At 48.4% G+C, this 26,297-nt stretch overlaps 9 protein-coding genes across 9 annotated transcripts; 7 read left to right on the forward strand and 2 right to left on the reverse strand.

The window, feature by feature from the left end:
• Window positions 1-91: 91 nt before the first annotated feature.
• ANOM_004445 (type II myosin) lies at window positions 92-7,817 on the forward strand (the record flags this gene model as incomplete). The annotated part of the gene is made up of 5 exons (XM_015549702.1): window positions 92-541; window positions 591-734; window positions 795-979; window positions 1,036-7,027; window positions 7,091-7,817. The coding sequence occupies 5 exons, from the start codon at window positions 92-94 to the stop codon at window positions 7,517-7,519; spliced, it is 7,200 nt and encodes a 2,399-aa protein (XP_015408679.1). The 3' UTR covers window positions 7,520-7,817.
• A 620-nt stretch (window positions 7,818-8,437) lies between these two features.
• Window positions 8,438-9,366, forward strand: ANOM_004446 (pre-mRNA-splicing factor ISY1; the record flags this gene model as incomplete). Its single annotated transcript, XM_015549703.1, has 2 exons — window positions 8,438-8,498; window positions 8,611-9,366. Exons 1-2 carry the CDS (start codon window positions 8,496-8,498, stop codon window positions 9,364-9,366), a joined length of 759 nt encoding a protein of 252 aa, XP_015408675.1. The 5' UTR covers window positions 8,438-8,495.
• A 236-nt stretch (window positions 9,367-9,602) lies between these two features.
• ANOM_004447 (putative GTPase MTG1) lies at window positions 9,603-10,689 on the reverse strand (the record flags this gene model as incomplete). Its single annotated transcript, XM_015549704.1, has 2 exons — window positions 9,603-10,349; window positions 10,423-10,689. The coding sequence occupies 2 exons, from the start codon at window positions 10,687-10,689 to the stop codon at window positions 9,603-9,605; spliced, it is 1,014 nt and encodes a 337-aa protein (XP_015408674.1).
• A 484-nt stretch (window positions 10,690-11,173) lies between these two features.
• On the forward strand, window positions 11,174-12,113 carry ANOM_004448 (uncharacterized protein; the record flags this gene model as incomplete). Its single annotated transcript, XM_015549705.1, has 3 exons — window positions 11,174-11,466; window positions 11,522-11,866; window positions 11,921-12,113. The coding sequence occupies exons 1-3, from the start codon at window positions 11,255-11,257 to the stop codon at window positions 12,111-12,113; spliced, it is 750 nt and encodes a 249-aa protein (XP_015408694.1). The 5' UTR covers window positions 11,174-11,254.
• A 971-nt stretch (window positions 12,114-13,084) lies between these two features.
• Window positions 13,085-17,033, forward strand: ANOM_004449 (uncharacterized protein; the record flags this gene model as incomplete). Its single annotated transcript, XM_015549706.1, has 10 exons — window positions 13,085-13,175; window positions 13,234-13,283; window positions 13,339-13,446; window positions 13,514-13,626; window positions 13,689-14,074; window positions 14,131-14,413; window positions 14,834-15,136; window positions 15,265-15,358; window positions 15,426-16,357; window positions 16,415-17,033. The coding sequence occupies 10 exons, from the start codon at window positions 13,085-13,087 to the stop codon at window positions 17,031-17,033; spliced, it is 2,979 nt and encodes a 992-aa protein (XP_015408693.1).
• A 288-nt stretch (window positions 17,034-17,321) lies between these two features.
• Window positions 17,322-20,109, reverse strand: ANOM_004450 (phosphatidylinositol 3-kinase VPS34; the record flags this gene model as incomplete). The annotated part of the gene is made up of 3 exons (XM_015549707.1): window positions 17,322-17,754; window positions 17,892-19,970; window positions 20,051-20,109. The coding sequence occupies 3 exons, from the start codon at window positions 20,107-20,109 to the stop codon at window positions 17,322-17,324; spliced, it is 2,571 nt and encodes an 856-aa protein (XP_015408684.1).
• A 425-nt stretch (window positions 20,110-20,534) lies between these two features.
• ANOM_004451 (non-structural maintenance of chromosomes element 4 family protein) lies at window positions 20,535-21,984 on the forward strand (the record flags this gene model as incomplete). The annotated part of the gene is made up of 3 exons (XM_015549708.1): window positions 20,535-20,844; window positions 20,898-21,743; window positions 21,800-21,984. The coding sequence occupies 3 exons, from the start codon at window positions 20,535-20,537 to the stop codon at window positions 21,982-21,984; spliced, it is 1,341 nt and encodes a 446-aa protein (XP_015408685.1).
• Window positions 21,985-22,574: 590 nt separating this feature from the next.
• ANOM_004452 (uncharacterized protein) lies at window positions 22,575-23,746 on the forward strand (the record flags this gene model as incomplete). Its single annotated transcript, XM_015549709.1, has 2 exons — window positions 22,575-22,856; window positions 22,930-23,746. Coding segments are annotated over 2 exons (918 nt in total), but the record flags the coding sequence as incomplete, so codon positions are not given.
• A 927-nt stretch (window positions 23,747-24,673) lies between these two features.
• ANOM_004453 (MARVEL domain-containing protein) lies at window positions 24,674-25,997 on the forward strand. Its single transcript, XM_015549710.1, has 6 exons — window positions 24,674-24,715; window positions 24,780-24,977; window positions 25,061-25,220; window positions 25,283-25,470; window positions 25,532-25,578; window positions 25,633-25,997. The coding sequence occupies exons 2-6, from the start codon at window positions 24,915-24,917 to the stop codon at window positions 25,670-25,672; spliced, it is 498 nt and encodes a 165-aa protein (XP_015408687.1). The 5' UTR covers window positions 24,674-24,715; window positions 24,780-24,914; the 3' UTR covers window positions 25,673-25,997.
• The last annotated feature ends 300 nt before the right edge of the window (window positions 25,998-26,297 follow it).

Here is a 26,297-nt window from a genome sequence, read left to right on the forward strand (position 1 = left end):
AGCTCGCTTGTTGAGCTTCTTATGGCCTAAACCTCTTGTTATACCATTTTGACTGGACGCTTGAATGATGACCTACTGATTTAACGACGATATGCTTCCATCACAGTTAAATGGCTCGCCAAAGCGTGCGAACCCGTTCAGCCGGGTATCCCCGTCACCATCGCCATCTCCTGCGCCCAGAGCTGCACGTCCAAAGTCAGCGTTTATCACACCATCAAGTAAATTCGAAGAGGCCAGAGGGCAGTTCCGAAATTCGACATCTCTGGCACAACCCACCCAAGCCCCATTGGCTCGCATAACTAGTCGTCAAAGGTCTAACTCTTTGCGGAACGATGTCACCTCAGGGACATTCGCACCTGAGTTCATCAAGTCAGAGGAACTTCAACGTGGAGCAGACCAAATCAGGGGCCTTGAAGGCGATAATGACTTTTCCGGGAATAAATACGTCTGGCTACGTGATCCTGAAAAGGCATTTATACGAGGGCTTGTACTAGAAGAAAGAGATAATGGAAAGCTTCTTGTACAGAGTGACGATGGCGAGGTATGGATCATATCTCTATTGACATATCATGGTTGCTTACATTTACCAGCAACGTGAAGTAGATGCGGATCAAGTTGACAAGGTCAACCCGGCGAAATTCGACAAAGCTGACGATATGGCTGAGCTTACTCACCTGAACGAAGGTTCAGTGGTGCATAACCTGCACACTAGATACCAAGCTGATATGATATATGTTAGCCTTGTCTATTCTGAGAGCTCTTCGGACGGAACATACTAACAATTTGATTATTAGACTTACTCCGGACTTTTCCTTGTCACGGTAAATCCATACTGCCCACTACCGATCTACTCCAACGAATATGTGAAAATGTACAAAGGACGGAGCAGGGAGGAAACCCGACCCCATGTTTTCGCAATGGCAGATGAGGCGTTTCGAAACCTTGTGGAAGAAGGGGAGAACCAGAGTATTCTTGTAACGTATGTTTCTCGACCAATTAGGCGATGCCAGGGTTCGTGCTAACATGCAGGTGAAGGGGAGAATCTGGAGCTGGCAAGACAGAAAATACCAAAAAGGTTATCCAATACCTTGCGGCAGTCGCAACATCTGATACGCCACATGCTCGCTCGGGGACCAAGCAATTGTCTATCCTTTCTCAGCAGATATTGCGGGCAAACCCAATACTTGAAGCTTTCGGTAATGCCCAGACAGTGAGAAACAACAATTCGTCCCGCTTCGGCAAATTTATTCGAATAGAGTTCACCCGTTCAGGTCAGATCTCTGGCGCATGGATTGACTGGTACCTTTTGGAAAAGTCCCGTGTCGTGAAGCCCAACGCTCAGGAGCGAAACTACCACATCTTTTACCAATTATTGCGGGGTGCAGACCCAGCTTTAAGGGAAAGCTTACTGTTATCTGGCCTTGGGATTGAGGATTTCGCATATACAAGAGATGGAAATGACAGCATCATCGGAGTTTCAGATGATGAAGAATGGAATGCGTTGCTTGAAGCATTCCATGTAATGGATTTCTCAGAAGACGACCAGATGCATATTCTTCGCACAATCTCAGCTGTTCTTCATCTAGGAAATGTGGCCATCGTTAAGGAAAGCCTGCGTGCCGATCAGGCGGCCTTGGGCCCTGATGCACTGAACAGCGTGGAAAAGGCCTGTCAGTTGCTGGGAATACCTTCAAAGCCTTTTGTGAAAGGATTACTTCACCCAAGGGTGAAGGCAGGCCGCGAATGGGTGGAGAAGGTCCAAACACCAGAACAGGTCCGACTTTCCCTTGATGCTCTTGCAAAGGGAATCTACGAACGCTCTTTCGGAAATCTTGTTAATCGTATCAATCAACGGCTGGATCGCAGCGCCACCACTGGCGACGACAGCTATTTTATCGGCGTCCTTGATATAGCAGGGTTCGAGATATTTCAGAACAATAGTTTTGAACAGCTGTGTATCAACTATACCAACGAGAAGCTGCAGCAGTTCTTTAATCACCACATGTTTGTCTTGGAGCAGGAGGAGTACGCGAAGGAGCAGATCGAATGGCAATTCATTGACTTCGGCAAAGATTTGCAGCCGACAATCGATTTGATTGAGCTAACTAACCCAATTGGTATTTTCTCGTGCTTAGACGAGGATTGTGTCATGCCAAAGGCCACCGACAAATCCTTCACAGAAAAGCTACATTCGCTCTGGGACCGCAAGTCCCCCAAGTATCGAGCGTCCCGGTTGAGCCAGGGATTCATACTCACTCACTATGCCTCTGAGGTAGAGTACGATACCAGTAGTTGGCTTGAAAAGAACAAAGACCCACTGAATGATAACGTGACCCGCCTGCTCGCAGATTCGAGGGATAAGCACGTTGCGAACTTGTTTTCGGACTGCAGGGAACCGGATGACGAGGCCGATTACCCTAAGAGCCGGGTAAAAAAGGGTCTATTCCGTACTGTTGCTCAGAGGCACAAGGAGCAATTGTCAAGTTTGATGTCTTCACTGAACTCAACCCATCCTCATTTCGTTCGATGCATCATTCCCAATCACAAAAAGAGACCGAAGATGTTCAACGCTCCCCTGGTTCTAGATCAGCTACGATGTAATGGTGTATTGGAGGGAATCAGAATTGCCCGTACAGGATTCCCCAACCGGCTGTCATTTGCTGAGTTCCGGCAGCGATATGAAGTGCTCTGCCGCAATGTGTCCAAAGGTTACTTGGATGGACAAAGCATCGCTCAAATGATGCTGGACAAGTTAGGAATGGACCCAACCTGGTACCGCGTCGGCCGAACGAAGGTGTTCTTCCGGGCTGGTGTGCTAGCTGAATTAGAAGAGAAACGAGACGAACTTATTCGTTCCATCATGACACGTTTCCAATCAATGGCTAGAGGTTTCGTGCAACGTCGTATCTCTAACAAACGCCTGTATCGAGCCGAGGCAACTCGGATCATCCAGCACAATTTTGGGATCTATCTGAAACTGAAAGCAAATCCCTGGTGGCGGTTGTTTTCGCGAATGAAACCCTTGCTTGGTGAGACACGGACGGCTAACGAAGTCAAAAAGAGAGATGAGAAAATTCACCATTTGGAGACGAAGGCCAAGCAAGACCTTGCAGACCGCCAAAAGCTGGACGAAGAAAGGCGCCGTACAGAGATAGAGATCCAAAAGATCCAACAGACTTTGGAGAGCGAAAGAGCTCTAGCTCTGGACAAGGAGGAGATATTCAAGAGACTTCAGATGCGAGAGGTTGAGCTGAGCGAAAAATTAGCTGGTGCAATTGCGGACCAGGAAAGTCTTGAGGACCAATTAGACGAACTTATCGCAGCAAAGAAGAGATGCGATGAGGAGCTCCACAAGCGGATAACACAACTGGAGCAAGCTGGGGAGATCATACAACGCTTTGAAGCCGAAAAACATGAGATGCAGGCACATCTTGAAGAAATTGACCGGAAATTGTTAGAGGCCGAGCAGGTCTCTACCCACAAAGATGGCAATATCAAAGAACTAGACCAAGAGTTGAAAATGCTACAGAGCCACCTCACCTTAAAGGACCAGAAGGTTCATGACCTGGAAGCCAAGCTATTGAAAGTGGATCAGGACCTTGATATTAAACTAGCTAACACATCTAAAGAGCTGGATCAGTCGAAAAAACAAGTTAAGGACTTGGTCGACGAAAACCGCTCGATCCGCCAGCAGATTTCTGATCTGTCCGCAACTTCTACAGGATATGAGGAGATGCTCAGGCGTAAAGAGAGTGAGATGGCTGTTCTGCGAAACGATGTAAGAAAACATGAGGAAGATAAGCAGCAATTAGAAACTGAGAGGGCATCCCTTTCGACCCGCCACGACAACATGCAAAACCGTCTACGAGAGCTTCAAGCAGAGACGGACGCTATGAGATCAGAGAAGGCTCATCTAGAGAGAGAGTTCACTGATGTCAAAAAGCTCCTCGACGAGAAGATCTCTGAGGATGCAGAAGCTGTGGAGAGCCGAAAGCTTTTGGAGCAGCAGATCCATGACCTTAAGGAACAGCTGTTCCAGGCACAGGCGGACCTCAGCCGAGAGCGTCAATCAAGGGACGATGTTCAAATGCTTGCGGAGCATAATCTCGCTGAGTTACGCGATAAGTACACATCCCTCAATGATTCGAAGATAATCATCGAAAAGGAGATGTATATCCAGCAAGATACACTCCGCCGTGCCACTGAGGCCCGTCTCGCTGCGGAACAATCGCGGAAAGAGCTCCAGACTGAGCTGATCAAGCTACGAGATCGCTTCACTAGTGTGGAAAATGCTCGTCTGAATGCGGAAGCTGAGATTGAACGAAACATTAAAAACCAAGCCAACGAACGACTGGATAGCGTGCGGAAGGACCTTGACGAGAAGTCGCGCCAGGTAGACGAGGTTGAGGCTGAGAGGGAGCGGCTTTCAGTCAGGGTGCAGGAGTTAACCAACGCAATCGCTGAATCTGACAACTTCCGCATTCGCCATGACCAACACAAGGAACGACTGGAGCGCGAATTGGTAACTCTTAAGGGCCGACTCACCGCATCGGAAAATGACAACCGGGCGTTGTTAACCAAGATCCAACAGAAGAATCTCGACATCGCTAGATCCAACTCGAAGGCGAGCGAAAATTCACGTCTCCGTGTTACAACACTCCAAAGAGAGAAGGCAAAACTCGAAGAGGACAGTAAGAAGCTAACCCGCCAGCTTGGGGATCTTCAACTGTCGATTACATCGCTGGAGAAACAGAAAGAAAAACTTTCGCTGAGCTTGGAAGACTTAAATCATGAAGCAAACAGGGAGCGCAAAGCTTGTAGGAATGCTGAGAAGGCTGCATCCACAGCCAACCTTCAGCTTGCTGAAGCCAACAGGAACCTAGAGACGGAGAGACAGCTGCGGAGCCAAGCTCAAGCAAACACGCGCAAACTTCAAACCTCTCTGGATACTGCAAATAAAGAGATTGAAGATCTCCATCGTCAATTGATGCTGCTCCATAAGGTTGTCGACCCTGCATCCGATCGGTCCCCAGAATCATGGGAGGAAGTACAGCCGGACCTGTCGAAGAAGGTAGACCTGGCTCAGTTACTAGATACCACGCGGACTCAGTTGCAAGTGACTGAGGAGAAGTATAACAGAGCAGAAAGTCAGCTTGCAGAAATGCGCCGTCGACACGGCGATGAGATGAGGGAGCTAGACGCCCGCTACTCTTCATCCAAGCGTGCGCTCCTGGAAGAGATCGATCAGAACCAGGTTGGGAACCGTACACCAACACATCTGAGGAAGGATTCTGAAAATGGGATTGTGAAGAAGTACAACACGCCAACGACACCTAACCGAAGATTTAATTTCAACGAAAACGCCAATGACTCTGCCCGATCTGATCGTACAGTGGACACCGTGGGTTATCAAAAACGAATGGACATGGCAGCCGAACTCGAAGAGCTTCAGAATAAGCTTCAGATGAGTGAAATGCAGAACAAGCACCTCCAAGGCCAACTACAGCAAGCAAACCCTCTTCGGGACGCGTGGCAGGATGAGAGCCCATCTATCAGGCGAATGCAACTCTTAGAGCGCGAAAATGGCCGCTTGCATGATCAGCTTGATGATTCTGCCAAGAAGGTTTCTGCACTTGAGCGAAGCATCCACTTGGGTGACCTCTCCTTGCGGGATGTGCAAGCCAAATCACACGAGGAACTCTACGACTTGATCAATTCCCAGGAACAATCCAGACGATCATTGCTCAAGGTGCACAATGAAGCTATTGCTGAGTTTAGCGACATGAAAGCCCAGTTGGAAAAGCTTAAGCGGTCGAAAGCTACCCTGGAAGTTGAACTTCGCGACTCGCGCTCTGAAGCCCAAGAGCTGCAACTCACTAAAGACCAGGACGCTGCAAGCCGAAACCAGCTTCTCCAAGAGTTCGCCGATTTACAAATCCGGCTAGATGCGGAAACATCGAAGTCTGCCGACCTTGCTGCAAGCCAAAGCCTTTACAAAACTCGTGCTGATGAGTACTTCAGCAAACTTGAGCAAGCAGAGGTTACTGTACTCAAGGCTACTCGAGCGGAGCAATTTGCTAAAGTGCAAGCCCAGGAGGCGGAAGACACCTGCGCAAGGATAATGTCAGAGCGCAAAGAGATGGATAGCCTTGTCGAAGATTTGCAGCGACAAACACAAGCTCTGGAGGCAAGAATGGAGGATCAGGCAGCAGAGCTACAAGGTGCCCTACAGTCTAAGCAGCGGCTCCAGAATGAGCTCGAGGACTATAGGAATCAACGCGCCATCGATATCGAAGATAAGGAGACTTCAATGGAGCAGACGCGCCAAAAATACCAAAGAGAGTTTTCCACCCTAAACAATGAACTCGAGATGGAGCGGGAGAAGATTCTCAAGGTTCGTGGCGAGAACTCTCGACTCCGAGAAGAGCTCGAAGATCTCCGCAGTAAATGGGACAATGAGGTATTAAATAGCTCAACGTGGGCTAAGGAAAAGTCCCGAATGGAGGTCATGCTCCAGGACGTAACAACCTCTCGAGACGAGGCCGTCAACGCTCACAATGAAGCTCAAAGCAGGGTCGTCACCCTTCTATCGCAGGTGAGAGACTTGCGTACTTCAGTCGATGATGTGACGGCGGAGCGAGATATGCTGCTCAAGGAGAAGAAAATGCTGGAAGTCCGTTTGACTGAGGCTGGGGAGAGGCTGGAAGAGCTTGCTAAAGGAGAAAGTCCATCTATGCGCAACGCCGCCAGTATGAACCGCGAACTCCTTGAGCTCAAATCTAAGCTTGCCCAGCAAGAAGATGTCTCTGCAGCTGCTGTTGGAAAAATGAGGCGAGCGGATGCTCTTGTGACCGAAATACAGAAGGAAATCACTGCAGAAAGAGAGGCCAACGCCCAGCTCTTCAAGGATAAAGCTACTTTGGAGAAGCAGTTGAAGGAGTCGCAGCTGCGCTGTGTGGATCTGGAAACAAAGAGCTATTCATCAGGCAGTCAAGATGTCAAATTCTTGCATAAGAGAATCAGAGATGTAGGTTCACCGCCCTTAGTTGCTGTGGAATAATGACCATTTGCTAACAAACCGGCTTTCCAGTTGGAGACCCACCTTGAGGAGCAGGAGGCTAAACATAGCTCAGAGCAACGTTCTTTACGGAATGTTGACCGTACCGTCAAAGACCTCCAGTCCCAAATTGACCGAAGGGAGAGGGTCAACGCACAACTGACTGACGACGTCAACAAGGCCCGCGATAAGATCGACCGTTTGCTTCGAAACATCGAGGAGCTCCAGCACAACGATACAGATACACAACTGCAGGTGCGTCGGGCGGAGCGCGAGCTTCGAGAAGAAAAGGAAAAGTCATTGCGACTAGAACGCGAGTTGCAGGGTTGGAGAGCTCTACGAGTCGAAAGAGGACGCGGCCATGTCACTTTCAGTGACGTCGGAAGCAGAAGGGGTAGCAATGGTTTTTCCTCGGGCGACATACCACAGAGGATGCCAAGCAACACCAAAGGCTTTTTATAAAGAATATAATAATCAAGCGGGTTGACCCTGCTGAGCACAGCCGCATCTGAGGAGTCAGGTTTCTAATATAGGACCTGAGCTATGGATAATGACAATGACGTTATGTCTATGCTGCATGGCTACGCGGTGTTAATGTGAAGAAATAGTTGATTATTTTGCTTTTTACACTCATGTTTTGTCTTCTGTTCTAATTTTTTTTCCCCTTGGTGGCATATGTGTATATGAATTTCTAAGTGATACAACGATCTGCATTCAAGTTGGTTCAGTTATTAATATATCGAGCAATTTTACAGAAGATTGTTTAGACGAAATTGGAAACTTGTACTAGTAGCAATCATCTCTTAATCTTACTAAGAAAACATTAGGTACTAGGTAGAATCTTTATATTCTCTTGTGTGGAAGGCTCACATTGCTTTGGTTTTTGCTGTTTCTTTGTCTTTGACATGTCTAACTTTGTCCCCATGGTTTAAGCAACTCCAATCGGTCACCTATCTCATAGTGATGACTCTGAAGGATTGAAGTATGCAAAGAGATGTGACCTGAGTATGGGAGGAGGCTCCGCGGCAAGCATGGAAGATAAGATATATCGACGATTTCTCTACTGGTAGTCAAGCGCTACGAGGTAAGGGTCTCCAAAGACTTGATATTTTCCGTCTGCACTTGAAGGGCCACAAAGCTAGTATTATCCATGTACCCTTACAATACACAACTTGCGATTAAAAACAGCACCTCTGGGTATCTGAAGTCAACCTAGTGTATACGCCAAAACCCAGTATGATTGGCTGACAATGGATACTTTAGGCGCGCGCCTAAATCACAACCGGCTAGCGCTCGCTTGAACCCAAACGTTTCCCGAGCCCACCTAAGCTCGGATCAAGTTACTTTGCCCATGACATGAGGGCATAATTCTTCCAACCCCCCCAATCTCTTGTCCCCTCCAAACTTGCATTGAGATCGACTCGCGCAGCTACTCACCATGGTAAGTTTTCCACCCCCCCTCTAACGCCAGAAAACAAGCCCTCAGCCTCTCCCAATATGCGCCTATGTAAAGTTCCACCACACCCGCTAACCAAGCTTTAACCCTACAACAGGCGCGAAACAGCGAAAAAGCCCAGTCGATGCTCTTCCGCTTCCGGGCGCAGCAGGCCGCGGATCTCGGAATCATCGATATCGGTCGCACGCGGCGTCCGAAGGCGATCACGTCGGTGGACTCGATCCCCATGTGTGAAAAATGGCGTGGGCAGGTGCTCAAGGAGATTTCGCGCAAGGTTTCACGCATCCAAGAGCCGAGCTTGAGCGATTACCAGATCCGGGACCTGAACGATGAGATCAACAAGCTGATGCGCGAGAAGTGGATCTGGGAGATGCAGATTCGGAACTTGGGCGGTCCGAATTATATGCGTGGTTCGGGGCGGGTGTATGATGATGAGGGGAGGGAGATTCCCGGTGGTGGGAAGGGGTATCGATATTTTGGACGCGCGAGGGAGCTGCCTGGTGTCAAGGAGATGTTTGAGGCTGCGGCTCGACGTGGTCGTAAGCCTGCGGAAGAGGAGGGCGAGGAGAGCCGCGGTCGAGGTGGGGATATCGCGACGAGGAAGGTCGATGCGAACTATTTCGGCTATGGCCTGGATGAGGAGGATGGGACGCTGTTAGCCTATGAGAAGCAGAAGGAGAAGGAGGCTGCTGAGCGTCTCCGTGAGAAGAAGGAAGATGACGTTGAGGACGGGTGGGAGCCATTGCCTGGTGACGCCGGTGACGGCGTGGAATGGAGATTGCCGACTCTGGAGGAGGTACAGGAGGAACTTGTTGACCGGCGGAGGAGAAGGCTGTTGGAGAAAATCACTTGAGATGGATGGTGTGCATGGACTGGTGTACAGGCGTCCTCAACCTTTTTTTTTTGTTCAAACTTTTTATTTCATACGGCGTTCTGGGTGTCATTTCATATTGTGTTTGGTCATATGTGTATTCGCTCCACTTTCGGATCCCTGGCTTTCCTTTTTACGCATTTGAGGAGAAGCAAAAAAGCTCAACTGATGATACCAACAAGATGCATTCTATTGTACAATGGACATACTTATTCTATTTACAGTTTCTGGGGGTGTTTCCTTGCCATCCTTTCGGCCTTGCGCGCTTGGGACATGCTGGTGCCCACTGCATCCTTCGTGCCTTCTTGACGATGACGTTCCTCTGCTTGCAGGTCATCCAGGATGAACTTCCCCAAGCCACCTGCGCGCCATTTTTGGATAAAATGCAACGCCGCAAGGTCAGTGTTTGGAATACCACCCTTGGCAAGCAGTCCGGTGTGACGGGCAAAATCGTTTAGAAGAGGCATAATTTCATTAGTTGGCGGGGACCAACGCTCATATACTTGGGTATTATGCAAATTTATATGGTATAACAGATAGTCTGCTAATGTGACGGGTGAGATCACAGAGTCCTTGACGCAACCACAAAGTGCCAGTTTCAGCATTTTTTCTGCATCTGGTACGTATGGCATAAAGACACCGGGCGTGTCTAGCACATAAACATGAGAGCCGTTCTCTCTCTCGATAATCTTGACGGGAGTTCCGATTTTCCTGGTAATACCAGGTTGGCCGCCTGTCTGCACAGCCTTAGCTTTGCGCACACCCTGATTTCGCAGATTATTGATTAACGTCGATTTGCCGACATTTGGCATTCCGACAACCATGACCCGACACCCCACGAGTTTGTCGGGTCCTTCAGCATCATTTCGTAAATGCTTCAATATAGAACTCACATCCGGGCGGGACGAGGAGCTAACAAAGAACACAGCGCTATTCTTATCGAAACTCTGAACTTTTTTCTCTGCCTATATAAAGAAGCGGTAGTATAAGTATAACCCTATGTATTGCAGACCTGAACCAGTTAGAATTTTAACGTACCTGTTGCTGGGCTGGTGACCCTGATTCCGCACCTAGATCCCTCTTTGTATATACTATTAATCGTCTGGTTTTCCCCAAGGCTTCTTCAAACATGGGATTGATAGATGTAACTGGTACTCTATAATCGCGGCACTCAACGACGTAGTCAATGGAGGAGAGCATATTCTGCATCTTTTTCAGACCTGCCCGATGGTGACCCAGGAAATACGACCTTGGGATGGACGTATAACTAGGGAAGGCCTGTCGGGGAATAAATTTGGCTGCCATCCTACAATAGTCTGATAGATATTATTAGCGGTTGGGTGATATGATTGTGTACAAGCTGTTCTTTCACACATTATTGAGGGTCAATTGCGAAATAGAAACCGTCGAAACCGTCGAGAGAAACAAGACAGTTTGATATCATTCCCGGCAGTATGTCTGAAATGAACGGGCGGTCAGGAAGGCGGTACTCTTGCTTTACTATATTTATGTACCGTAGCATGATTGGCTATTGAGCTGACTTGAACTGGATGCCTCAGGTATCAAGCAGAGGCTAGAGGGGCCCATACTAGGTCCAAGTGACCATCGAATACACTGAATCCACGTAAGATAAGGTAGGGTGTTCACCAAGATGTCCAAGAAAACTTATCCGGCACCATCCAACTGGTCCAGAAGGGTGTGGAGCTGACGTCATTCCACGTTTTGCGCTCCACTGGGCCATCACTGCCACAGTATGGGGGGAAAAAAGTATATCTAAACGTTGATGCCACTTCACATTGTCAAACCTTAACATAGATCTCGGTACCCTTGTAGTGAAGTTTGGCATCATTGAGTTTTAGAACTTCTCGTAATGTCGGATTTCAAGCTAGCCCGCCGAGTTGGGCATCTTATCGTTCAACCCGCTGACCTCCAACATGATCCTCCGGAAAGCTATCTCTTCATTCAGGATGGCCTTATCGTGGCATGCGGGGTGCTGTATGCTATGTGCTACTTCTTTTGCATGCTCCGAACATACAAAGACAAGACATATCCAGGAGCGAGCTACGGGGGTATACAATACCTGTAAGTCATAAACGATCATAAGGGTGAGAGTATGTATCCTAAAATGTTGCCCCAGCTGCTTAACCATGGCATATGAGATATACTATGCGTTTACCACAACGTCTACGTGGTTCGAAAAGCTTGCTTTTCTTGTTTGGTTCGAATTCGACCTCGGTTTCACAGCAATCGCAATTCAGCATGCCCACAGTCCGGACCAAAGAAAGCGGCTTTTTCGGAATATGATCTGCGGCGTTTTAGCTGGGGTATTATTCCTCTGGTGGTTGGCCAAGGTTTACCCCGATGAGCGAGAACAGATCACGGCGTACTGGACTGGCATTATCCTGCAATTTCCCATTGGTTGGCTGTGCTTGTACAGCCTGTGGAAGAACCATGATACGAGCGGCCACTCCCTTGAAATGTGGTACGTACCATTCCTGAACATGGTAGCGCAGAGATCTTTTGCTGAATGCCTTAGGCTTACTCGATATCTGGGATGTTTCACGGCATATGGCGTCTTTTTCTGGCGCTATCTAAATGTCCCCCAAAACTGGGCGTATGTGGGGTCAGCTTGGAGTATTTGGACCATTGTATTGACTCTCATTCCGGAAACTCTTTACCCATTCGTCTATGTCTGGGTCTTCAACACAAGAAAGGCCAAGCCAGAATAAAGGTCTGTTATACTTTGATGTTGTTGGTGTTGTTGTATGTGTGAAATGTGGCGTCAGCTTGAAGGGTATATAGCTCCGACTCCACACAGAAAACTCATCTCATGATAACTGTATATAGAATGGCTCGGTGGAACTTCGGTGTATATTTCGACTCGCATCTAAAGTCAATATCGGGATGCTTTTCTCTAGTCACTCCCCAGAATGACACAGTCATAATTCGACAACTTACCAAAACCTTTTAGTATGCGGGTGAAATAACAGCTCCCAAAGGCAGCGTTACGGGTTAGGTAGAACGGAGGTGTATGGTTTGGTCTGAGACCTCTACTTGTCGGAGTAGTTATGCTGCATATTGTTCCTCCTGCAGGTGGGTCATTGGTGACAGCTGCAAGGGATAACTTTATGCACATATAGGTAGCTGAGACACCCTTAAAGTAAGATGAGAAGAGGAGATGTACTGTCCGGAAGAGTGGTACGTTGCCTAGGTTGAAGTTACTAAGACTTTGAACGGATTCTGGAAAATACCTCGGCTCATTCTTTACCCCAACTCGACAACAATCCTTACTGATCCCTGTTGTTACCATAGAGTATCCTGGGAGTAGGACTAACTCGCCCGGGCCCAGGGATACAATATTGGCTCCCAGTCACTCATTTCAAATCACCATCTGAGCGTCTGCCACAGAGTTGATCTCGGAGATATTCACATCACTAATCATGATAACCACCTATTGTGATGATCCACTTCGCCGCAATGCCCCACTTTTAACATAACACATAAGATCACATAAACATAATTCATTGTAAAGAAAGAAGGTTCAGATCATCCTAGATCCACTCTTGAAACGATGGCCGTTGTGCGAATGATGGTGCCTTCTCATTGAGCCTGCAGGGGCGGATTGCACTACTTAATGCAGCCGAACCCCCCATAAGCCATTGCCGATTGTTACTGTGTGTTATCCCTCGATCGCAGCAACATGTCTTCCTCTACTACCCTTGACAAAATCAACGTCGTCAACGACCCTCGGATCCGTCGCTGTTCTGCCACCATCAATGGCAAGACATACGGTGTGGCCTCTTGCTTCCCCCGACGTCCGGAGAAGGCCTCACTAACTTGATTGGATAGGATATCTCCTCGCCGAGCCTGAGGGCGGCTTTACTCGCACGGTCTTCTTGGTATGTCGTTGAACTGGGCCAATGGGGCTACCGGTAGCTAACCCGTGCAATACAGATTCACGGTTTCCCAGATTTGTCCATGGGCTGGAGATACCAGATTCCTCTCTTTCTCAAATTTGGCTTCCGCGTCGTTGCTGTTGACTGTATCGGATACGGACGATCAGTAAGTCCCGAATGATTGGATGCGCTGTACTCTTTGTTCCGGGCTCTTGTTAATCTGATTCGTCCAGGATGCACCAACTGACTCTCTCGACGCCTATTCCTACAAGTCGCATGCCGATGATTTGGCTGAACTTGGAAAGCAACTCGGCTGCCAGAATATCGTTCTCGCCGGTCATGACTGGTATGTTCTCACTCTCTCCGGGCTGGATGCTTTATGAGAACCCATCTAATCCTCAGAGTAAGGGGCTCGGTGATTGCCTCCCGTTTTGCTCTCTACCACCCTTCTTTCATCACCCATCTCATTCTCTTTGTTGTCCCATATCTCCCTCCGTCACCGAAATACATCGATACGGCTGATCTCGCCAAGCTCGTCCCCACAGTTGGGTACCAGCTGCAATTCGGCAGCGCAGAAGGCGTGGTTGAGTCCCATACTCAAGATAAGGAAGGTATCCGTGCTTTCCTCAATGGCCTGTACGGTGGGGCCACTCCTGAAGGCAAATTTGCAATGGACTCGACCCGCGGTTTCGACTTCGAGGTGGCTACTAAGCTGGGTCACACAAGATTGCTCAGTGAAGAAGAACTGCAGTATTATGTGGAGGAGTACTCGAGAAATGGGCTCCAAGGACCTTGTATGAGCATCCCCTTCCATTCTATAAGGAATAGAGAAAAGCTGATGAACGTGTAGGCAACTACTACCGTATTCGCCAGCAGAGCTGGACCGACGAGCATTCCCTCTTGGCCCAGGGCAAAGAGGCGATCTCAATCAAGTGCCCCGTGCTTTATGTTCACGCGCTTGCTGACCTTGTGGTTAACCCTGAGATGGCCAAAGCCATGGTACCCTTTGTACCAAACCTCAGCGTGAAAGAAGTCGAGGCAGGGCATTGGGCTCTGTGGCAGAAGCCAGCGGAGGTCAATTCTTTTGTCACAGAGTGGTTGCAGCAGCAGGGACTTGTTGACTCAGCCAAGCTGTAAGATGGTTGACCTTTGAACTAATTCCGACTATGTTACCCTTCTTTTACGGACTATCATGCATCCGCTAGTATTTTCGTTAGAAGCAATGTATTAGCGATATAGGTACTATATGAGTGTTAATTTATTCTGATTTTGGCTTGGCATAAAGTCAATTTTAGTCGACAAGAAATCACCCCTCATTGGCTTACGTATCAATCCAGTGACTATAAATTTATGTCCACCAGTTCATCGTCCCCGTCCCCACCGACTCTTGATCAAGTCTCCATATTTACAGCAGAAGCAAGTCGCTTCATAATTCACTTGACCAAACAACTGGGAATGCGATAACAATTCTTGTATTCAGTGTCAAGTCAATAAATGTCCTTGATTTCAGCCTTTCGGCCCCGCTCTACTCGAACCTCTTCCCTTCGCCACAGGCCTCCAAGACGGCGGGATGTGCGAGAACCAAGTGGCATTCATGAGTCCAGGGTTGAGGAAAGAGATGATGCACATTCCATTATAACCCCCTCAAAGCATACACCAAAGGCATTTCGAGTCTTACGGGGCTCCGTATCGGCCGGTGGGCCTCTGCGTCCTTTTCGATTGGTGAAGCAGGATATCATCAACCTGCGCCGCCGATATGTTTCGGACTGGACTATATTTAACCAATTGATCTTCGCTAGCGCGGTATATGTATTCTTCACTAACCTTCTCCCGGGGATTACTTTTGCCAGTGACTTGTATGTCTTGACTGGCAAGACTTGGGGAACGATTGAGGTTGTTTTTAGTACGGGACTATGTGGAATCATCTTCTCTTTGTACGCTGTCCGGGAAAATAACATATATCGTTAAAGCTAATCGATTTCAGGTTCTCTATTCAGCCTCTGACAATCCTTGGTGTTACTGGACCCTTCTCTGTACTAGCAGAGAATATCTATGCATTGTGTGACGAAGTTTTCAAGGTATTTCCTTAAAGAAGCAAATACACCACTCGCATTGCACCTCAACAGTATTTAATAGCAATAACAGGTGCCCTTCCTCCCTTTCATGGCATGGTCCTTGATTCATGCGGCCTGGTTGCATTATATTCTAGCCATAATCAATGCACACGACTGGACTATGCGCTATGTGACAACATTCGCCACAGAAATCTTCTCTCTCCTGAACAGCATCATCTATTTCCACAAGGCCATCCAGGAGCTTGAAAGAGCACATGACACCCTCTCGTTCGCCGCTTTCCTATACGCTGTAATCGGTGCTGTCGGAACCATGCTCCTCGCCATCTTTCTCTCCACAGCTGAGAGTTGGAAGCCTTTATTCCATCGATACATCCGAATGGGGCTCACAGAGTACGCCGCCGCAATATCCATCATTGTCTTCATCGCCATGCCCCATATCGGCGAATTAGCACACCTCGACAAGATGACTCTTCCCGTCAGCAACTCCTTCAAACCCACATCACCAGACCGTGATAAGTTCTTCGTTGAGTTCTGGACCTTACCCGTCGGATGGGTCTTCGCCGCCATAGTGCCAGGAATCATAATCACCATCCTCTTCTTTTTCGACCACGAAGTAAGCTCCATCATATGCACAATCGACAGATACGGCACCCGCAAACCCGGCGGCTTCGCATGGGACATCATCCTACTAGGCACAACAACGGCTCTCTGCGGAATCCTGGGCATCCCACCCGCCAACGGTCTTTTGCCCCAGGCTCCCCTGCACTCCGAATCACTAATGCATTCGGAGCGAGAACAGCGCGCCGTCATCATAGATGGCGAAGAGAAAGTCGAGACGCACGAAGTCAAGCGCGTTCACGAACAGCGCTGGTCCACTTTCTTGCACGCAGGGGCCATCCTTCTTTTCGTCAGTCCGCCTTTCATGAAAGTCCTCGGCTTAACGCCGACGAGTGTTCTTGCCGGACTATTCATGTTCATGGGCGAGCAGAGTTTATCGGTCAAGTAAGTGCATACCTTTCCCACTTATTGTCAGAGGAGATATAACTCATCTAAACACAGTCCTATATTATACCGAACCTTTTACCTTCTTACTCCGCCATCTGAACTTCCGCCTCTACCATCTTCTCTTGCGAAGAAACCCGACGATGCCGACCTTAATGACAACAGCACCCCACCACCCCCCTCCTACATCCCCATCCACCTATACACTATCCTACAGATCGTGATCACAGTGGCTATCTTCATCGTCACCCTGACAAGAGGTGCTCCTGCTTTTCCCGTTATAATCGTTGCCCTTGTCCCCTTTCGCCTGCTAGTAATGAAAAACTGGTGGCCGCGCGAGGTCCTCCGCTTCGTCGATGCCTGGGCTTGCCGAGAAGGCACACCTGAGGATGATGAGGATGCAGAGGCAAAGAAGGATGAGCTTAGCGGCGATGATATCACCGGTCGTGCCGGCCAGGGTACCGAGACAGATGGTATTTTTTCCTCCCAGGTAGATGAACTCGGAAGTAGGCCATCGGGTTCGCATCCTGGGTCGCCGGCTGTGATATCTAGATCCACATCTCATCCTGGTGTGGTTGATATTGCGGATCGGAGTGACTCTGGGCAGGAGTGGGTAGAGCTGGAGCATCGGACGCGACAAGACGAGGAATTGGGTCGGTCGATCAAGGGGTGTTGATGTCGGTCGGCTGAAGGTTAAATGATTAATGATGGAGACGGACAGAGTTCAGTCATTTGAACGTTCTATAATAGATCTATAAATAGTTATATTGACAGTAAATATTATCCCAAGTCGACTAGGGTATCTCCTATAGACAAGACCTGCGCCGATCCCATTTCCTGACTCCTAATCATACCCAATACACACAACGAATAGCGCCAATGCCTGTGTCAGTAGCCCAAAGTCGAACAAAGCGGCAAATAGATTCGAATCTCTGGCGAGCACTCGCCAGTTATCAATAATACATCATGCTCTCCAGCCCTGAACAAACTCATGAAGACGATCAATAACCACACCGAATATAGCATTTACGCTGTCACCGATGAGTTGCTCAAAATGACGAATAGCCTCCTCTTCCGTCATCTCCAGATGAAACCTCTCTTTGACCTTGAGTACCGCCTTGTCCGGCTCAACGCGGATATCGGGGATATTGGCGTCGACCATTAGACTGAACAGGTTGAGAATAAGGTTTGCCGACTTGCGCAGCGTGGTGTACGCGGTGAAGCAGTATTGCTTGAATTGGAGGTAATGAGGAGACGTAGTGCCGCCCATTCCTTCCACCATTTCTTTGCAGAGCTTCATCATTGGAGCGAATGGTTTGGGGTCTCGGCCTAGGATGAATCCGAAGTCGGCGTGGAAGAAATGGCCATCTGGGGCGAGGAGAAGATTCTCAAGATGTCTGTCGCCGACGCGAGGAGGTATGTAATCACGCAGTATCCGGCACAGGATTTAATGTAGGTATCCATGGTCTCCTTTCGGACACCAAGTGGTTCGTTCTCATCAGGGTTGTTTGCTTGGAGATATGCAAGGACTGACCGGTGCTTGGCTGAGATTGCAGACAAGGATGCTGATGGAATGAATTGGACAGCGCCTGCCGTAGCATTGGTGGCAAGGATTCGATAGGGTGTCAGCTTAAGATCCAAATTTTCCTTTTGCAGAAGACGGTCCATTAGAATGATTATCTGTATAACGAGCTGGTCCTGGCGAAGATCATCGCCGACTTTGAACAGGATTGGATACTTCTGCCCTTCAGATGTCTTGAAGGTGATGAGGAGAGGAGACAGGGTAGATTTAAAGACATTGGACTCGTCCGGAAAACAGCCTGTGACTGATATTTCTGGATCTAAGGGCAGCGGCAATGGAGGCTCAATGTGCACAAGCTCATTTTTAGGGTCTTTCAAGTACTTTTTGAGTTTCTCAATCTTCAGTGGCCGGCTATCTCGCGAGAACCTGAGATCCTTGGCGACCTTAGAGAGCACAGCAACCAGCTCACCCTGACGTAACAGCGTCTTTCGATGCTCAGGATGCACTTGTTCCAAATCAGTCATAAAATAGTATTCTACCCGAGCGAAGAGTCTGCGCTGCGCGGATAGGGTTCCGGGGCTGGTGTCATCGCATTCAACCATTAGATACCAATGGAAATAACTTCCGAGCTTAAAATTATTTGCAGCACGAGTGATCAGGAAATTAGCCAGTGACGAATCATGGGCAGCATCCTCTGTGTCATTGTTGGAATTTTCCTCGTATTTTAGCGCCTGTACCAGCTGAAGGAGGTAAAGGAGAAGCTCTTCATCGTCGGCCTTCCGAAGCCTTTCAACTGCATAAGAACGGACTGCTGGGTTATCAAACGTTGGCCCAAGGAGCTCCAAAGCATCATCGACATCGATTTCGGTCCACTTAGGGAGAATTTCCACTGCTTGATGTGATTCACCGGCATCACGCCAATTGATCGACTTAACAAACTTGGTCAACGCTCGTTTCTCACGAGTTAGATAGTACCTGAAGCGCCAAACAAGGTCCTTTTCCTCGGCAGTGAGGTCTTGCGTTGGCTCGTACGACAGTATGGCATTTAGTTCATCCCGGATTTTTGGATTCGGTTTCAGGTCTCTGTCCATGATGCCGGTACGGTGACTACGAATGAGTCTTCTGTGTTTGTCTTCACATGGATTGCCTGTCTGCCCAACTTCAGGGTCATATATTCTGATCACCCCCTCTCCATCAGCACCTTCGATTCCGGGGCCAAAACGAACCTCCGGTGCAGGTTTCAATGCAGAACTAGGGTTGGCAGGTGCATTGTGGGGGTACGACGAGACCGGGGGAGGAGGATACTCGTGGTCAGACCAGACCACGGGGTGGTCAAAGCGTGGAAATTCGACATAGAGAGTGAAGTTCTCGTCGTCTAAATCCCCCTCATCTGAATCATCTCCATCGTCTCCATGTTTCCCCCGGGATTTATGCTTCGTCGACTTTAAAAGGGTGGCCCGCTTCCTTGCGGATTCTTCGGCATTAAGTTTCAACTTCTCTAGCTGACGAAAGACCATCTGGTCCATCCAATCGATTCGTGGTATCTCCCCCATTTCGTGCTTCTTGATCAGCACCTCTACTCGTTCCAGCTCTATCTCCTCGGGCGAAGGGCCCAACGGATCAGAAGCATTGGTCTTCCGTCGCTTCGTTGATGGCACCGAAGGGGTAGTTGTCGAAGAGAAGCCATCGGCAGCCTTGTGACGATATACTTTGCACTTCTGCCTCCCCATCTTCAATTTACCTTCTTCATCAAATAGGGATATTGTTGTCCCACCGAATGGAACGTAATGGCCTTGCGCACCTTCACCTCCAAATGGAGACAAGTCCCAAATGGTTATCGCAAGCTGGCACTTGTACGGGGCATCCTTGAGTGACATAGGCATCTGGAGCCATTCATTCCAGGCGCGGACCGATTTGAACGTTCTATATGAGGTTTGCAAAGGCACCCCCAGCGGTTTCGAGTCTGACCATAGCTGTACTGTGACGAAGAGATCGGATGTGGGGTTCTGCACGGAACCGAGGTGTCGCAATTCCGGTCGCTTGAGGAGTATAGAAAAGGGGACCTCTTTCTGCTTTCCTTCCAAAGAGCCACTGCCGAGGAATTAGTTGACTCGGAGCCCAACATCTGCCATTACAAAGCAGTCCTGTTTGAAGTTTGCGGCTTCACTTACATTTTGATTTGAATCGGAAAGTCCACCTGGGTGGAGACAGCAAATGTAAAGGCCTCCATATTGACTCGGAAATTCCGAATCCGGCCTCATTGACGCTTGGAGTGCTTCATTACATTTATCTCTGTGACAGAAGGACAGAAGAGCTCCGTCCGGGGAGATGGCAATGCGGCCTATTGATTGGCCAAGAGTCAAGAGCACTTATCGGATGACGCGGGGTCAGCTGACCTCACGTGATTTATATTTTTCGCAACGCGTTTGGCGCGCAGCACCGTTCAAAAGTAATAATGATTGATAGATGATGAGATTGCTGGTGAGACCACTATTAGCGGTCCAATTGCCCCATGCCTCTCTTACCTGAGTGATAGTAGCCCCCTAATTATTCCCGGTGAATTATCTCTTTGTCTCGCCGGCCTGTCATTGTTTCGGCCCAACCCCTGTCGCGTCTTGTGTTTGACGTACTTTCGTCGCAGTCCCGCCACTAAGCATGGCACGCATTTCCCACAGCCGCAGGCTTCCCAGTCAATCTTCATCGCCAGAGCCTTCATCTGATAAAGAAAACCGCCAAAATTCTGCACGTGTTGAAAAAAGAAGCCAGGCTCAGACCATGGCCTCCGGCGCCAATGCAAAGCGCCAGCGATTATCAAATAGAGCGTCCAATATTCAGAGCGGCAGTCAGTCGCAGATAGCCCTATCGCAACAGGAGCGCGTCAAACAATTCTACGACCCAGATCAGGATGAAAAAGAACGTAGGCGAGTCAGGAAAGGACTCAGGGACTTGACGCGGGAACTACATGGTAGGGTCTCACCGCACAGGACTTTTATTTTCAGTTTCTAAACGATGGTGTAGATTCTAGGAGCGAGTATATGCAACCTGGCAATCATGGCATTCGGGACACCATCCAGAAAGCCAACGAATACTTTCAAGAAGTTAAGCAGACCTCGGATGCTACGATCGACTCACGTCTCTTGGTCAGCGCCGCCGACCTCTCATACAAAAAGACCGCACATTTAGTCCTGGGGGATGCATCTGCAGGTATAGATGTGGACGAATTTGTCTCTAAATGCATATCCTTTATGCGCGGGGCTCCCGAAGATTCGCAAGCTATGATGTCGAGTACACAGCGTCGTCGTGGCCAAGCTTCAGGCCGAAGCCAAGCGGATCCCAATGATAGCGATGAGGATCAAGGAGATGCAATGAACTGGGACTGGCTTGGGCGGTCTGCTTGCTTCCGCCATAATGCACGGCCGTCCATCTCCGGGTTCTTGCTAGGGCCGTTGTCGGTACAAAAGCGTACCCGGCAACTCACTCAGCGAAGAGCTAGAGAGCGTATCGATCCGTCACAAGCAGTGCGACCACAGGAACTTCGGGAAGAAGACCTTGATCGACAAGAAGCGTCTAACCTTACCACCATGTGTACCAGCATCAACAAATTGCTTGCAAAAACGCAGAATGCTGGCCAGGACATGGTAGAGAGCCTATTATCGCAACTGGAAGAAGAGCCCACAGACGACATGGTGCAAGAAGTGATGGCTCAACACCATGTTGCAGATGATGGCGGGGTTCCCCTGTTTCACTTCTGCATCAATCCGAGGTCGTTCGGACAAAGCGTGGAAAATCTGTTTTACGTCAGCTTCTTGGTCAGGGATGGCACTGTTGGTATTCAGGTAGACAGTCGGCAGTTGCCAACTCTACGTAAGTCTCCTTCTGGACTTCAGTCAGACTTCTTTACCTAACATCGGTTGTTACAGATGCTGCAAAACCGTATGCCCCAAACGAAGCCCAGAGAAAAGGGGTTCAGAAACACCAGGCTATATTCAGCCTTGACTTTGAAACCTGGCGGGACCTAATCGAGGTGTACGATATCAAGGAATCCATCATTCCTCACCGTGAAGAAGAGCAGCATGAGAACACTGGGCGCGGCTGGTATGGCTAGGACTCTGCTGATGATAGTCTCCGGGGCCGGGCATTCTAGTTTTTGTTATCCCTTATCTTTCCCTCTGTTGTTTAATCGTGGATACTTGTGATACCCATATTGTTTTGGACGGTGTAAATGAAACCTATTGTTCCGTAATGGTTTTTCTGACTCGTGTATGGTTCGTAAAATAGATCTGCGCCTGAGTGCACGTGTTTCCAACTAACAATGTACACTTGGAAGTGCATAATGGTTCATAATTTGAAAATAGTTAACTCGGTAAGGTAGCTTAGCAAAGCAAAATAGAATTCAGTCTGTTAGCTTAGAGATACACAGTGTTCTAGACCGCAGGCCCGGCCAGAAATGCCTGGGCAACAGTAATGGCCATATGCTGCGTAAACCACATCGTAGTATGTAACTTGTCTCTTTAGTAAGCTCAAAATCCGGTTCAATGTTTTCCAAGTACGAAAATATATGGTTGGAGGAGCAAGTTGAACCTTTTCTGGGATGGCCCTAGGCTACTATTACTAACCTCCCTCCTGCCAGGCCCCGCGCTACGTTGACGTCACGGTCACAGCCACAAGTCCAGATTCCTGTGTTTAATTAATTAACTGATTACTGAACGAACACCTCTGAGCATGTGAGCCCACAGACAACTTGCTTGCTGGTATTAGTAGCTAAAGTCCCCATAAGTATTCCAACTCCCCATCGCGACAATTACCTCCTGATAATTGTCGCCCGAAAACATACACCCTCAGCCATGGCTCCCCAACTATTTCCCAAGAACCCATCCGAGGTGATGGTAATCCGCAATGTTACTTCGGACGTGATCACTATGAGTTTGCCATTCGCGAGATTTGGACGTTTAAAGTTCGGCGGACGAGGAACTCTAGGTACGTATTGATAGCCAAGAATCGATTCTTGGCCGGCAAAGCTTGCGCAAAGAAAATCTAACGCCTCCTACAGTCAAGTTGGCATCCGGCGCTATCGCAGTGTTCTCCCCCGTTTCCCTCACACCAGAAGTCCGCGAAGCCGTCTCAAGTCTAGGCGGTCATCTCAAGTACATCGCAGCGCTGGACCTCGAGCACCATATCAATATCACACCGTGGAAAGAGGCGTACCCGGACGCCGAAATCATCGCGCCCGAAGGCCTCTACGAGAAGCGGCAATCCAACCCTGAATACAAGGATGCGCCGTTCCAGCACGTGTTCCGCAAAGAGAACTATGGCCAGCAGAAAATCTCCGAAGAGTTTGACTCAGAGTTTGAGACTGAATACGTGTACGGACATCCGTCACGGGAGCTCGTGTTTCTGCATAAGCGATCGCGCACGCTCATCGAGGCGGATCTCTTGTTTAATCTCCCCGCAAGGGAGCAATATTCGAAGACAGGTGAAAGCGCCAGTTCGGGACTCCTTACCAAGATTATCAGCCCGTTGCTCTCGACTAATGCGCCTGCAACATGGCAGAAGAGGTTTGTGTGGTATATACTATCGAGTGGCGACCGGAAGGCTTTCAATGAATCAGTACGACGCATTGATAAGTGGGATTTCAATCGGTTGATTCCCTGCCACGGGGATGTGGTTGAGAGTGGGGCGAAGGGGGTATTCCGGACGGTGATGGAGTGGCATTTGGAAGGGAGAAAGAATATCTGATCGCCTTTCTTTGATGTCAATCCGTTTGTCTCTATCAACTGTGTTTTTATACTCGTTATGTATTGATGCGGGCGCCAGACTGTACTATTACTACTAGTGATATGGAATAATCAATGTAATTGTATCATACCATACGTTACCTCTGAAATTCTGGAAAAAGATAGGTTGAGAGAACTAGAATCTTGGCAATCGCTCAAGGAATCAAAGTGGAAACCGGAAAACAGAGGAAAGAAGAAGAAAAAATAAACTGATCGAATAGGGCCGACGACAATGTGGCGGTCAGATGATCTTCAGGCTAGGTAACCATGCTGCACATGACGTCACATCAGCCACAATCTTCAGACTTCCTTCAGCTTGTTCATCTCCCGTATGGAGAAAGAAACAGAAAAGGAAGAGAAATAGGAAAAAGATCCCGAGAAAACACCGTGTTGCAAAACTTGCGATTCTATGTAAATCTCTTTCCATGGTAAGGCCATGGAGCTATTGAACCCTTCCAGGCATAGACGAGATATAGAGTGCGATGGAGAGTGGGTCAAGTGGATAGCTGCGGTATGGTTTATATGCTGTTTTCTGCTTAGTGATGGACATGGTGGAGTCCCCTTTCAGCCTTAGTTTGCAATTAGCCCTGTTGATTTACTAACGACTAATTTGTTGAAGGTAAGGATTTTCTGTGATTTTCCAGGTTGTTTCCTTGCGTTTGGGGTGGTTACCGAAATTAAGAAAACAATAAAATAATAAAAGTATTGGAAGGAATAGACCGGCAATATTACCCCAATAGAGGTGGTATATTGCGCCACATTTGAGACCTGTAAAGCGTGATGTCAGAGTATACTGTACAACCTCAACTATAGTCAAATGTATCGTTGTCCACTGCTCGGCAAAACAAGTGGATGGTTGCAAGATACGCCTAGACTAAGCGTTGGGCAGCCCTTCCCATTAGCCAATCATCGAAACGAAACTATGTCATGTCGCTGGAGTGACGATCAAAAGAAATTTACTTCATTAATTCGCTAGAGCAAGGACCAAGAAAAAGCGAGAAAAAGAGAAAAAAAAATTGCTGCAGATCTTCCTGGTCTGGTGAGAAGCTTGTATTTAAACCGGTTACTTTCCTCCACCCTGCTCGCTTCTTGCAGCCGATCCCTCATATTTATACCCTCCTCGCAGACTACCGAGTAACAGTGTAATACCTCTCAGATCTATACTCCGCATACGTCCGTCTTAGGCACCATCATTTTGTACCTGCATCTCTGACCTCATCATCCACACCGCTATTCAAGACTCAAACATTACACTCTCGTCATGCCCGTCGTCTCACGTCTCGTGTCGATCGTTCTCCGCGTAGTGGAAATCATCTGCGCTGCGGTACGTTCTCTATACACATCCACAGGAGAAGCGAATATGAGGGGAGAGATAAGAGAAATGAAAACTAACATGATCTGATCTAGATCGTCGCTGGCATCATCGGTTACTACCTTGGTTCGTTGAATGACCTTGAGGCTTGGCCTCAAGCACGATGGATCTATACAGAAGTGGTCGCCGGTCTATCCATTCTACTGGGCCTGATATGGTTGATACCTTTCTCGTTCGGCTTCTTTTCGTGGCCCTGTATGTCTCCGCCGTGCTGTGCCGTAGCGAAATTGAAACCAATAGCTGACATATTCTGACAGTTGATGTCATTATCTCTCTCGCTTGGTTCGCTGCCTTCGGTATCCTCGTCGACGCTATCCACAAATTTAACTGCGGAAGTATCTGGGCATGGGGCGGTATTGTTCATAACGACGTGTGTGGTCGGTGGAAAGCCGCAGAGGCATTCAGCTTCATCTCGGCCTGCGTCTGGCTCGTTTCGGCGATCGTGGTTCGTACTCGCTTCTGCATCGATGGCGGTAGTCTCGTATACTGACTGGGTCTGTTCTTAGGGTATCTGGTTCACCTTCCGGGTCCGTGGTACTACAAGTGACGGAGTGTAAGTTTTCTATCATGGTTCCTAGCCACATGCACGAAACTTACCTTGAATCAGTAGCAACCGCCGTGGCTTCTTCAAGCGGTCCGCTGTCTAAATATGGAAAGCTATGCTTTACGATATTGTTTGGTTTTCTCAGCTGCCCGACCAGCCCTGGGTATGGCCGGCTATCAGCGAAAATCAGACCGGTAATTCAAAGAGAGACATCTATCAACCCACACGACACTCTTTATACCCCGATCCTGACACGATACTTCGCATCGTGATTCAGCATTGGCGCAATACAGCGCCGCCACATGTGAAAGTCGCGTTAAGTTCCACTTGAGATTCATGGCTCGCCATCAGCGAGATACATGACCATTGACACGGGAAACGACCTAATGATTCTCTTTAATTACAATTAATACTAATACAGATACCCAGTCGGTGTGTTGATGAGCTCATGTGGCATGATGGTGGCAAATATTATCGCTCGTTACGTTTATAACATGATTCTTAATCTTTAGTTGGCAATGCAAGTCTACTTTGGCTTTATATCTAATGTGTGTAGTATATCAATGCCTCGTTTCTCAGGTGTCTAGGATATTTTGGTCGCGGTTGCATTCTGGAAAGCGTGACTCTAGCTGGTGCTAAGGATGGATCGCGGGCTAAATTTAAACTAAAAAACCAATAAGCTGCCGCCTTCCCCTTGACGATTGAGACATTTATCAAGAAGTCCCCAG

Source organism: Aspergillus nomiae (assembly GCF_001204775.2).
Source record: "Aspergillus nomiae NRRL 13137 chromosome Unknown contig00071, whole genome shotgun sequence".
In the NCBI taxonomy this organism is placed as follows: Eukaryota; Fungi; Ascomycota; class Eurotiomycetes; order Eurotiales; family Aspergillaceae; genus Aspergillus; species Aspergillus nomiae.

Bases quoted from the DNA above. Each gene is read 5' to 3' on its own strand.
- ANOM_004453 (XM_015549710.1), top strand. From the start codon at position 24,915: ATGCCCGTCGTCTCACGTCTCGTGTCGATCGTTCTCCGCGTAGTGGAA. The intron at 25,471-25,531 runs GTTCGTACTCGC...GTCTGTTCTTAG, and splicing joins GGCTCGTTTCGGCGATCGTG to GGTATCTGGTTCACCTTCCG. The intron at 25,579-25,632 runs GTAAGTTTTCTA...ACCTTGAATCAG, and splicing joins GGTACTACAAGTGACGGAGT to TAGCAACCGCCGTGGCTTCT.